The 13,109-nt window shown below is 39.3% G+C and overlaps 1 protein-coding gene across 2 annotated transcripts in view; it reads left to right on the top strand.

Moving 5' to 3' along the window:
* The window catches only part of cpsf2 (cleavage and polyadenylation specific factor 2), an 80,678-nt gene that overhangs the window by 52,307 nt on the left and 15,262 nt on the right, over positions 1-13,109 (top strand). For both annotated transcript variants that reach the window (XM_064341058.1, XM_064341057.1), the window contains exons 11-12: positions 11,536-11,688; positions 12,702-12,927. In XM_064341058.1, the coding sequence (XP_064197128.1) occupies positions 11,536-11,688; positions 12,702-12,927 (379 nt within the window). The remainder of the gene's footprint in view (positions 1-11,535; positions 11,689-12,701; positions 12,928-13,109) is intronic.

Below are 13,109 nucleotides of genomic sequence, written 5' to 3'. Positions count from 1 at the left end.
GCCAGATGGTGGCGCTATAACAAAGGGTCGTACTTTTAAAGGCCATAACTGCCACACCGTAAGTCCGATCAACACAAAACTTCATCGACCGATGTATCTGAATGTGCTCTACAACTTTTATTTTGGGACCACCTATGTCCGCCATATGGTTTGCCCGCCATTTGGCCGTTTCTATTAGGTGGGGTGCGGAAGAGCTGTGGCTCCAAATCTAAACGGTTACGACATCGAGTAAACTTCTTTACGGCAAGCGACAACCATGGCGACGCAAGTAATCCAACACCGTAGGTCTAGTTTTTATCAGTGAAAGGACGGTCTGACAGTATCACCTAGAGTGCATGTGGCGGTAATACATATATAGTCCGCCTCGTTCCGTTGCTACCATAACATAACAGACTATCTTGTGTCTACAGCTGCAGTTTCTCGCTGCAATTTCTAACATTGAATATTCACAAAATACGCAATTTATGCTGTACTCTGTCAGTGTCTAAATAAATAATACGCTACGGTAAAGCTTTGAGAGGATGAATCATTACTTTTCTTTGACATGGATCCATTTGTAGACAATAACAGGTGAGTTCGTTTACTCTTTAAATCCGTCATTATGCTGAGAGAAATCGTATTCTCAATTTAATCTCTAAATTAACAGTAAGGTTAGGGTTGTAACTAGTTAGCTGTTTCGTGGGTGACTTAGTTAATGCACTCGTCTTAACTATTGCTTGTACTTTCGCATAGACTGCGTTGTTGCTGTACTTGTTTGTGTTAGTGTTAATCAGTTTAACCAAGTCGGACTATGCGGTTGTTCCCTGCACTTGGAACGGTAGGCTACTGCCCTCTAGGGTTTTCGACACACTTGTTCCTGATTATGGTTATACATTTTGTTGTACATCGCTCTGGATAAGAGCGTCTGCCAAATGCCTGTAATGTAATGCAATATTCCGTAGCAACTAGATGAACCCGACATTAGCCCTAAAATATGCCAATACAGCAGTGAAAACGCTGCTAACTGAATGACGAAATAAGCGAGACTAACTTTTTTTTAAAAATTACCACGTCATTCTACAGTCAATATCTGGGACTACACATTGAATAAATATACAATCTTACCATTGGTTTTACGCGTAGAGATGTCCCTTTTGCGACTGAGTGGTCATATATTGTCTTGGACAATCCGTTTGTGATTCCTGTTGCTTACGGCGTTGTCGCCGTTTTTCGTACGATTTGGCTTCATTGACAGTTCATTTATTCAGTAGGTGAGAGTATAAGCTTTCTAACGATGTATAACATGTATGATTTTGTATTCGGAATAGCGTTTTATAGTTCAGCGCAACGGAATATGTTCTTATCGCATTCACTTGCGCATTGTGGCGTAGCATAAAATACGATTCACCTAACTAAACGTTGTCAACGATTTTCGTAATTTCTTGTAGAGTACTATTATTACTGAGGACTTCAGGGCTTAGCTAAGCCATTTCTTTGCTGATAGACCTATCTGACATCGTTTTCTGACGAAAACAGAAGCGGGTAGGACTTTGTCATTGATTTTCTGTCTCTATACTAGGCTACTAAACACAGATAAAATGTCATGTTGCTATGTAAGTATTACTGCTCAAAATATTTTGGTTATATACGTTCTTTTCGTTATATACGTTCTTTTTGAAATTGGGTGTCTTTAAATAGGTTAGTGGTATTATATAATGTGGATTTTTCACACTGCAATGTAAGCGTTAGTGTAATAGTTTTTGTGACCCATGGAACAGTGATGACGAGAGTGTTGGAACGTTGCTAAAAATGTGGTGGACGGTTGAAAATTATTTTAGTCCCATCTCCATCCGTCATTAGGCTACGCTGGGAATTAGCTAAACCATTTTTATTGATAGTAATTGAGTTTCTCTGCAAACGCGCGAAAACACGCTGGTATAATAAAACAATGACGGTAAATATAGCCTATATATATAGTCCGCCTCATTCCGTTGTTACCATAATATAACAAACGTTCTTGTGTCTACAGCTGCAGTTTGTCGCTGCAATTACTATTGAATATAAACAAAAGACGCAAATGCTGTAGTCTGCCAATGTCTAAATAAATAATAAGGTATTCTTCGCGCAGCACGCATATGCTAGCAGGAATGTCCAGTTGATTTTTCGTTTCGTTTTTTTTAATGTCGTATTTATTAGGCTATATGAAATATGTATTATTATCTTATCTGTCTCTGAGGCGCTCTGAAATGTGCATTCTCTGCAAAGTTGAGCAATGGATTGGTATATGTGTCTGACGTAGTGTTGCACAGTACACCGACACTTCAGCACTTTTTCGGTACTTAAAAAAAAAAAAAAAAGAAACGGTTCGGTATTAGAAATTTCCGACGTTCGGTAGTTTTGCGTCAAATGTAAAAGCCAGGGACATGTGTCTCCCGCATTACCGATTGAGAGGATGAAAAGTTATGATTTGTCAGAATCTTCGCTAGATGGCAGTAGCAACTAAGGTTGCCAAGTGAGGTGACCTGCGCTTGTGCATTCTCTTCCCTGATACAGCGCAAGCTTTGACTCAGTTCACTTCAGTAGCAATAGGTGTTCCAATTTGGAAATATTTTATTATAGATAGATGCTTTATTGTTATTACAATATGCTGTTTTTAAATCTATTTAAAGGTGAAAGACCTGTTTAAAAGAGTATTTACTTTACAACTGTTTAATTTTTGAAATATATTTAACATATTTTTCTATTGTTCAGTGTAACACTATAGGCCTATGCATATTAATATGTTGAAGAGACTTCAACTTACAGGTTGTTAATGAACCAGGTTGTTCATAAACCATGAATTCGAAAATGAGGTCAACCCTTGTGGACATTACGTTTCTGATCTATTAAGGTAATTTCAGTATCGTTAGGTACCGAGTATCGAATTAGCACCGTTTAAGTTTCAAGTCTCATTTCAGTATTGAGTATCGTAATACTAAACCTGGTATCAGTATCAAAGTCAAAATTTCGGTATCGTGACAACACTAGTGTGACGCCTTTTTTAGTTGCGGCGCAGAAGCACTGCAGCTGTGCATGCACGCCGGACCATCTAAGTGTTATGACATGCCATCTAAGTGTTACGACATATTAAAGGCCTTGACGGGAAGCGGCCAGGACACATCCATGGTGACGTAACTAAGTCATCCGACAGAGTCTCTTAGCTCAAAAATGGCCATAAGTCATCAATATATCATACGATCATCGTGATATTCAGTAGATATGTTGGGTGAAGGCGTATGATCATGAGGACAAAGCCATTTTAAAATCGCTCCGTAGGGGGTGCGATGCTGCCACTGCTTGGACCCCTTCCAACGCCGCTTGCGGCTTTAATTATTATTATTCTTATTATTTTTCTCCGGTAAAAGTGTCTGAGGCTCAGCAACCATAAGTCCTGGAGTGACCAAATTTGGCAGGTGGGTTTCTATGTGCCCCCACTACTCAGGCACTAAAAATGACGTACGTCGGCCAGATGGTGGCGCTATAACAAAGGGTTTTGCGTAAAAGGCCATAACTCCCACACCATAAGTCCGATCAACACAAAACTTCATCAACATATGCATGTGAACGTGCTCTATACCTTTGCCATTGGGACCACCTGTGTCCGCCATATTGTTTGCCCGCCATTTAGACTTTTTAGTTGGGGCGTGGCAGTTTTCTACGCTAAAATGTCTGAGGCTCAGCAACCATAAGTTGTAGACCAACCAAATTTGGTAGGTGCGTTCCTGTGGCCCCCCACTACTCAGGCACTAAAAATCACCTATGTCGGCCAGATGGTGGCGCTATAACAAAGGATCATACTTTAAAAGGTCATAACTCCCACACCGTAAGTCAGATCAACACAAAACTTCATCGACTGATGCATCTGAATGTGCTCTACAACTTTCCTATTGGGAGCACCTATGTCCGCCATATGGTTTGCACACCATTTGAACTTTTTCATTAGGTGGGGTGCGGAAAAGCTGGAGCTCCAAATCCAAACGATTACGACATCGAGTAAACTTCTTTACGGCAAGCGACAACCATGGCGACGCTAGTTTTTATCAGTGAAAGCACGGTCTGACACTGCCACCTAGCGTGCATGCTAGGATAGGCGACCAAAAGTTTTTCAGTAAAAGCTTTCTGAGAGGATGAATAATTACTTTTCTTTGGCATGGATCCATTTGAAGACAGTATCGGGTGAGTTCGTTTAGTCTTTGAATCTGTCATTATGCTGAAAAATAGTTAAACCATTTTATTGATAGGTTCTGAGTTTCTGTGCACACGCGCGAAAACACTCTGGTATAATAAAACAATGACGGTAATACATATATAGTCCGCTTCGTTCCGTTGCTACCATAACATAACAGACTATCTTATGTCTACAGCTGCAGTTCTCGCTGCAATTTCAAACATTGAATATTCACAAAAGACGCAATTTATGCTGTACTTTGCCAATGTCTAAATAAATAATACGCTACGGTAAAGCTTTGAGAGGATGAATCATTACTTTTCTTTGGCATGGATCCATTTGAAGACAATATCGGATGAGTTCGTTCAGTCTTTAAATCTGTCATTATGGTGAGAAATAGCTAAACCATTGTATTGATAGGTTCTGAGTTTCTGTGCACACGCGCGAAAACACGCTGGTATAATGAAACAATGACGGTAGCCTAATACATATATGGCCCGCTTCGTTCCGTTGCTACCATAACATAACGACCTACAGCTGCAGTTTCTCGCTGCAATTACTAATATTGAATATAAACAAAAGACGCATTTTACGCTGTAGTCTGCCAATGTCTAAAATAATACGGTCCATTTGAAGACAACATCGGGTGAGTTCGTTTAGTCTTTAAATCCGTCATTGTGCTGAGAAATTTTATTCTCAATTTAATTTCTAAATTGACTGTAAGCTTAGGGTTGTAACTAGGTAGTTGTTCCGTAGGTGACTTAGTCTTAACTCGTCTTAACTATTGCTTGAATGTTCTCATAAACTGCGTTGTTGCTGTTCTTGTTTGTGTAAGCGTTAATCAGTTTAACCAACTGGGTCCAAGTTGAACTATGCGGATGTTTCCTGCACTTGGAACGGTATTTCTCTCTAGGGTTTTCGGCACACTAATTCCTGGTTATGGTTATACATTTTGTTGTACGTCGCTCTGGATAAGAGCGTCTGCCAAATGCCTGTAATGTAATGTAATGTAATGTAATGCAATATTCCGTAGCAACAAGATAAACCCGACATTAGCCCTAAAATATGCCAATACAGCAGTGAAAAGGCTGCTCACTGAATAACGAAATAAACGAGACAATTAAAAACAAAAATTATACCATGTCATTCTACAGTCAATATCTGGGACTAAACATTTAATAAATATACAATCTTACCATCGGTTTTACGCGTAGAGATGTCCCTTTTGCGAATGAGTGGTTATATATTGTCTTGGATAATCCGTTTGTGAAATGTCGGATATTTTCAAAAATAGCTGTGCGTAATACCACACCTGTTGCTTACGGCGTTGTCGTTCTTCTTAGTCCAATTTGGCTTGATTGACAATTCATTTATTCAGTAGGTGAGAGTATAAGCTTTCTAACGATGTATAACATGTCTGATTTGGCTTTTGGAATAGCGTTTTATAGGTCAGCTTAACCGAAAATTTTCTGATCTGCCAATGTCTACATAAATAAACCGGTAGGCTGCTCTGCGGTCAGCACGCGGGTCGCGAGTTGATATTAAGTCCTTTTTTTAGTTTTTTCTCAATGTCGTCTTTATTATTTGAAATGTGCATTTAGTGTCATTATTCTATCTGTCTCTGTGGCGCTCTGAAATGTACATTCTCTGCTAAGCTGAGCAATGGATTGGAATATGTGTCTGACATAGTTTTGCACGGTATACCAAAACTTCAGCACTTTCTCGGTACTTAAAAAAAAAAAAAAAAAAAAAAAAACGGTTTCCTTTTTGAATTTTCCGACGTTCGGTAGTTCTGCGTCAAATGTAAAAGCCAGGGAAATATGTCTCCCGCATTACTGATTTAGAGGATGAAAAGTGTAGTTTGTCAGAATCTTCGCTAGATGGCAGTAGCAACTAAGGTTGCCAAGTGAGGTGACCTGCGCTTGTGCATTCTCTTCCCTGATACAGCGCAAGCTTTGACTCAGTTCACTTCAGTAGCAATAGGTGTTCTAATCTGTAAATATTTTATTATAGGAAGATGCTGTATTGTTATTAAAATATGTTGTTCTTAGATCTATTTAAAAGTGAAATACCTGCTTAAAGATTATTTCGTTTACAATTATAAAATTTTAGAAATATATTTAATGTATTTGTCTGTTGTTTAGTGTTGCAACACTATAGGCCTATGCTTATTAATATGTTGAACAGGCTTCAACTTAACGGTTGTTAATGAACCAGGTTGTTAATAAACCATGAATTCGAAAATGAGGTCAACCCTTGTGGACATTATGTTTCTGATCTATTCAGGTAATTTCATTATCGTTAGGTACTGAGTATCGAATTAGCATTGTTTACGTTTCAAGTATCATTTCAATATTGAGTATCGTGATACTAAACCCGGTATCAGTATCAAGGTCAAAATTTTGGTATCCTGACAACACTAGTGTGATGCCTTTTAGTTGCGGTGCAGAAACACTGCAGCTGTGCATACACGCCGGGCCATCTAAGTGTTACGACATGCCATCTAAGTATTACAACATAGTAAAGGCCTTTATGGGAAGCGGCCAGGACACATCCATGGCGACGCAACTAAGTCATCCGACAGCGTCTCTTTGCACAAAAGTGGCCATAAGTCATCAATATTTCATACGATCATCATGATATTCAGTAGATTTGTTGGGTGAAGGCGTATGATCATGAGGACAAAGCCATTTTAAAATTGCTTCATAGGGGGCGCGATGGTGCCAATGCTTGGACCCCTCCCAACGCCGCTTGCGGCTTTAATTTTCATTTTAATTGTTCAACTGTTGAACTTGCCATTCTAAAAAAATGATTTTAATTACTCAGCTTTAACCTCTCAGTGCAAAGCCCCTAGTAGTCGTCACACCGGCGTGCCTAGATTGCTCAATTCAGACATTCTGTGCTCCTGCAACCAAATTATGAGTTGAAAACACAAACTCGGTGTTCTAGCTTTATTAGTAGACGATTCAAGACAACTGTGCCGAATACGGAGTTTCGCAGCGTGTCACCATTGTCGTGCTGGTCGTGCATTTATCAAGCACCCGCTCCCTGCAGTCTCATCTGTAACTACACCCCTTGACGCATGACACACTGGATAAGTGTCGATCTGGGCATGCTATACATGAAAACATTTTTTTACCACTGAAAATTCATGTTCCGTTGTAGCAACAGGGCTCCAGACTAAATTTTTACATTGGTTGCATTGGTGCGCCTAACTTTTTCATTTAGGTGCTCCCAAAATTTTTCACTGTGCCTTTTGGCGCCACAATAATACATTTTAAGCGTTACCTTTTTTGTCAGTTCCAATACACATTGGTAATTTCTTAACACATTATGTAAATGATAGTAAATGGGAATAAAGGTGCAGATAACTGTTTTTTCTTTATTTAAATCACAGCACAAACAAGAAATCACAATAACCTCAGTGTTTTAAAAAATAAAATTAAAAAGTACTGATATTTAAAGTGCTTGACAAATAACTCAAACAAAAGTGCGCGCTGCTCCCGGAGGAGTACAGGGCACAATTTCACACATGCATGCCTTATTTTTTTTCCCCACCCTCATTCAGCAAAGAAGAATATCAGGGTCAGAGCTAATCAGAGGCAGAGTAGGGGTGGGTCTTTGCAGAATGCGGGTGGGAAAAAAAACAAAAAACACTACAAAGTATTAGGGCCACATTGAGGGGAAATAAATTCGGAGATTTCGAGAATAAGGTCGTAATATTACAAGAATGAAGTCGTAATTGAGAAAAAAAGTCATAATATTATGAGAATAAAGTCGCAATTTAATAAGAATAAAGTCATAATATTTCAAGAAAAAAGTTGTAATATTACAAGAATAAAGTCATAATTTTACGAGAAAAAAATCATAATGGTACGAGAATAAAATCTTAAAATTTTGAGAAAAAAACATATTTTTTAGGAAAATATATTACCAGCACAAAACGGGTGAGAGGACAGTTTAATGGCAGCCTGAGCCTGCAGTTTCCTCCAAGTCCGTGTGGTTCTTTCTTCGGAATAGACAGTTTCTTGCACAATAATTTCAATGTCCTGATTCTTATGATAAGCCAAAAGATTAAGTATTTTGTTATTTGTGAAACCTATACTAAAGTATAACTTCACAAGATGCTCCACCTTCCTCATTTTAATGCAGGTGGCAGGCTGCTCTTCTGATATTTCCCCTCTAAAATAACACGTAGCCTAAAATTACGACTTTATCCTCGTAATATTATGAATGTTTTTCTCGTAAAATTAAGACTTTATTTTCGTAATATTATGACATTTTTCTTGTAAAATTACGACTTCATTCTCGTAATATTACGACCTTATTCTCTAAATCTCTGAATTTTCCTCTGTGGCCATAATACAGACCTGCTTAATGTCAGGCACACATGTGCGACCAATGAAAATGTTTAGTCGCACTTGACAGATTTTTGGTCGCATGTGCAACCAAAATGGTCGCACTCTGGAGCCTTGAGCAAGATAAAGCCAAAAATAGCCGAAGGTATGCCAGTACAGCTGTGAAAAACGCTGCTCACTGAACACTAAAATAAACAAGATGAATTTTTCAGAAATTACATCGTCATTCTACTGTCAATATCTGCGACTAAATATGGAATAGATATACTACCATATCATTGGTTTTAGGCATAGAGATGTCCCTTTCTAGACGGAGTGGTCATATATTGTCTTGTGAAATATACTCTCATTTGTGACGCCTGGGTACCTTCCAAAATAGCTGTGTGTAATACCACACATGTTGTTTTCGGTGTTGTCGTCCTTTGTAGTACAATCTGGCTTGATTGACAGTTAATCGATCCAATAGGTGACACAATAAGCTTTCTAACAGTGTATAATATGACTAATTTTACTTTTGGAATAGTGTTTCATAGCTCAGCGTAACTGGAGGTTTTGTCTCATTATAGCTGCATTACGCATTCAGTCTGTGGTAGCAGTAAAAGACACTGCACCTGGCTAAATGTTATGAGTGACTTTATCGAATTTCTTGGAAAATACTATTATTCTTGAGAAATTCTGAACATCGTTAAGGTATATGTTTGCTGATAGACCTAGCTGATATTTCTGGGCTAAGTTAGAACTGGGGACAGGGTGTAAAATTGGGCCAAATGCGGGTGATTTTGCGGAGTGGCTGGTAAATTTGTGAGGCTCACACGCCACAGTGGCGGATGCCCAAACTTTGTCTGTACTGTGTTATCGCGTTATTTACATAGGAAGTAACCTGGCAACCCATTTCGCGTCACGGCCCCGAGACAATATTTCAATGAGAAGTGGTGACGTGATCAGGTGTTCGAGCCGTCTAGCAAAAAGTATTGGTGGGGTGCAAAACTTTCCTTTAAACCAATCATTGATCTCAAACTGTTTAAATTAATTTTCAGTGATTAACAAGCATGCAAACGATCTGACTAATGAATTGGAAAGTGACACAGCTTCTTCGCATTGTGTTAGGGAGATTAAATGATAAATGTGATTTAGAAAAATCAGTTTTAATCACTAAGCAGTGGCGGAAACTTCCCTGATTTTCCTAGAATATCAATGCAATTAATCCACAAAATAGGCTACTCAAAATCATATATAGCTTGCTCTCCCCAGATAGGCAGTTTTAGCGAGTATAGCCTAGGCCTTATAGCCTACATTTATTTTCATTTGCAGTACGAAATTGTGCACATTTTAATCAACATAATTTGCGGATATATCATAGACCGTATAAAAATAGGGATGTACTTTCTCCGCACTCGTATTCATGGCAAATATCTGCAATGCGTAGATCTTGAAGTGCAGGTTTTGTTTTTGCTGGTTATTCTGTAAGCTAACACTGTAGATAACAGACTGGTGTATCTTGTTTGTTAAGTGTAGACTACTTGGTGATTAGAACGGATTTTTAACGGATAGATGAATTTATGATTTAATCCCCCTAGCTGTGTGTTAGGCTACTTGCCATTTGATTAGTACGATCGTTGGCACACTTGATAATAAAGGGAAATTAATGAAAACAGGTTAAGATCAATGATTAGTTTAAAGGAAAGTTTTGCGCCCAACCAATTTTCAGCTCAGTCGCCGCTGCTTTAATATAGATTTTTCTAAAGTGACTGGTAAAAAAAGGTGAGTGGCTGGTAGAAGTTGAGAATCTACCAGACACAGTGGCTAGTGCATAAAAAAGTTAATTTTACACCCTGACTGGGGAGCAACAGGATTAATTCTGTCTCTATCTCTATCTACTGAACACAGATAAGATTTCATCATCCAAATGTAAGTGTTACTGGTGAAAATATTTCGGTTATGTACGTTATTTTTGAAATTGGGTGTCTTTAAATAGATTAGTGGTATTTTAGAATGAGGATATTTCACACTGTAACGTAAGCGTTTGTTGGTTTGCTTGTAGTTTGTGTCCAAACTTGTTCAAACTGATCAATCACTGGCAGCTAATGTTTGCTAGCTAGCTATGAGAGGGCAGTAGCTATCTAGTTGATTATTTCAATAGAGTTGATGCAATAATATTATGTTGGATTATGGAGGAAATGTTCAGCTATATCAATACTATGTGGCACTATTAGGTTGTACTATTTACAACCCGAGCAAGAGACATACAGTAGCATTGCGGTTCTGCAAGAAAACCAGAAACTTACTTTCACTTTGCAATGCCTTGGAGAAGAAAGATAAAGAAAACCAGTCTCCAGTATCATCACGTCAAGTGTCCCAGGGAACAACATAGTTCCACAGATTTATGTTTTGGAACAGTGTATCGCAGAGGTTTCAAAGCGCAAATGATTATTGATTTCCAAATGTTATTTTTGGCATTTTAAAAAAGCACTTAAAATGCCAACAATTTTGGCAACAATTATAGGGGAAACATTGAATATAATGTTTAGAAACACGGAAAACAAAGTGCAATTATTTTGTATCTGACAGGCAAATGAAAACAATTATTGTATTTCAAATAAGCAATAGACTTGTTTCCCTTTGATTGACAGGGCATAATCAGAGCTGTTCATCGGTTGTTTTAAAAACTATCAGCCAATGGCCAATTGTGCAAATTGTTAATTTATCGACAAATATAAATCGTTGGCAGATACCTCGGGACATCCCTTACTTATACTGTTTCAGGTCAAAAATATTGCAGAAGAGATTCCTCATCTGTGGGACACCCTAATAAAGTTAGGAAGTGGTTCTGTTATAGAAAGCACTCCTATATTGGTCACTCCACCATACTGGGATTCACGCAGCCTCATTCTCTCATCTCTAGTATTCACCTCAATGAACATCTATAACCATTATCCCTATAGCCACAGGGAGGTACTAAAGTTAATGGTTCCTTCACATTTGCCATTCCAGGCCAGAGGAATTCTTAGTTCCAGAACTCCAGGCCACTGAAGAGGAGAAGAGCAAACTAGAATCAGGAATAGCAAACGGAGATGAACCCATGGATCAGGACCTCTCTGATGTCCCCACCAAATGCATATCCACAACAGAGACCATAGAGATCAGGTGAGTCTGTCCACTTTATGAAGGGTCCCAGGAAGAGTTCATAAGGAGTTTGTGTCTTTATGCAGACCATAGGGGTTAAAGTTTGTCTACTTGATGGTGCATAACCAGACATTAACTAGCCATGTAAACTACCTAGTAGCTGCCTAGTTCCTGCTTGCCATGGAAGGTGTCAATTCACCAGGCTTTCTGAAACCTATCTGAATAACTCAGAACAGGGTAAAAAGTATGCATTTTTCCTGTGGACCACGGAGTTAAATTACTTATCTAAGAAATTTATTTCAGTGTCTCCCCCATATGGTCTTGTTACTTTTGAAGTTACACTAATTTTCCTTAGCTGTGGTACTGAATGGTTTTCACAAAACCAGTAAAGCGTTCCTAATGCAGTTCAGTTTTTCCCTTATTCACTGATCTGAAAAATTAGATCAAATAATGGAAATTGCTTTGTGAATAATTTTGAGCCATTCCAGATTTTTCAGGTAGCCAAATTAGCACCGCATGGGAAGGTTGCCTTCTACAATTTTGGCTCACAAAATGGATTGAGAAAGCATATGTTTGCAGCCGTCTGGGTATAAGCACCCGCCTACCACCGCAGAGACCCGGGTTCAATCCCCCGCAGCGGTACTTCCGGCTTGGTCAGACATTGGTACGAACACAATTGGCAGTGTTCACGGGTGGGAAGCCGGTGAGGGTATGAGTCCTGATCATGGCATTAGCGACTCCTACTGGTTGGTCGGGGTGTTCAGCAGGGAGGGGATCTGGGAGAGATAGCGTGAACCTCCGCGTGTGTTACGCTCTCCCAGTGAAACTCCTTGCTGTCAGGTGAAAAGAAGCGGCTGGCGACTCCACATGTATCGGAGGAAGCATGTGGTAGTCTACACCCTCCCCAGACCAACAGAGGATAGCGCATCGACCAAGACTGTGATACACACGGGGAATTGGTATGACTAAAATTGGGGAGAAAATGGCGGGAAAAAAAAGAGAAAGCAAATGTTCATGTGGCACATATGTCCCAGTGCCAGAATTGCATACATCGATTATGAGGGTCGCTCGGACGGAGATTCCATCAAGAAGATCATTAACCAGATGAAGCCAAGGCAATTGGTGATTGTGCACGGGCCCCCTGAAGCCAGCCTGGACCTGGCCGAGTCTTGCAAAGCTTTCAGCGGGAAGGACATCAAGGTGTATACACCCAAGCTGCAGGAGACCGTGGATGCCACCAGCGAAACACATATCTATCAGGTGCGTCTGTGTTTGCCTGTTACTAACTGGTATTAGTCATTTTGCAGTGAGGTAGTGAGGTAGATTTGTCTGTCTGTGTTGGAAGAGTTTTGTATAGTTGACAGAAAAGATGTGCCTGCGCATTACAGCAAACAATAAGAGAAGGAACTCAACAATTGTGGTGAAATACTGAGACTAAAAGG

The sequence above is a fragment of the Anguilla rostrata genome, chromosome 6 (genome assembly GCF_018555375.3).
Source record: "Anguilla rostrata isolate EN2019 chromosome 6, ASM1855537v3, whole genome shotgun sequence".
In the NCBI taxonomy this organism is placed as follows: domain Eukaryota; kingdom Metazoa; phylum Chordata; class Actinopteri; order Anguilliformes; family Anguillidae; genus Anguilla; species Anguilla rostrata.
This window is presented reverse-complemented; position numbering and strand designations above follow the sequence as displayed.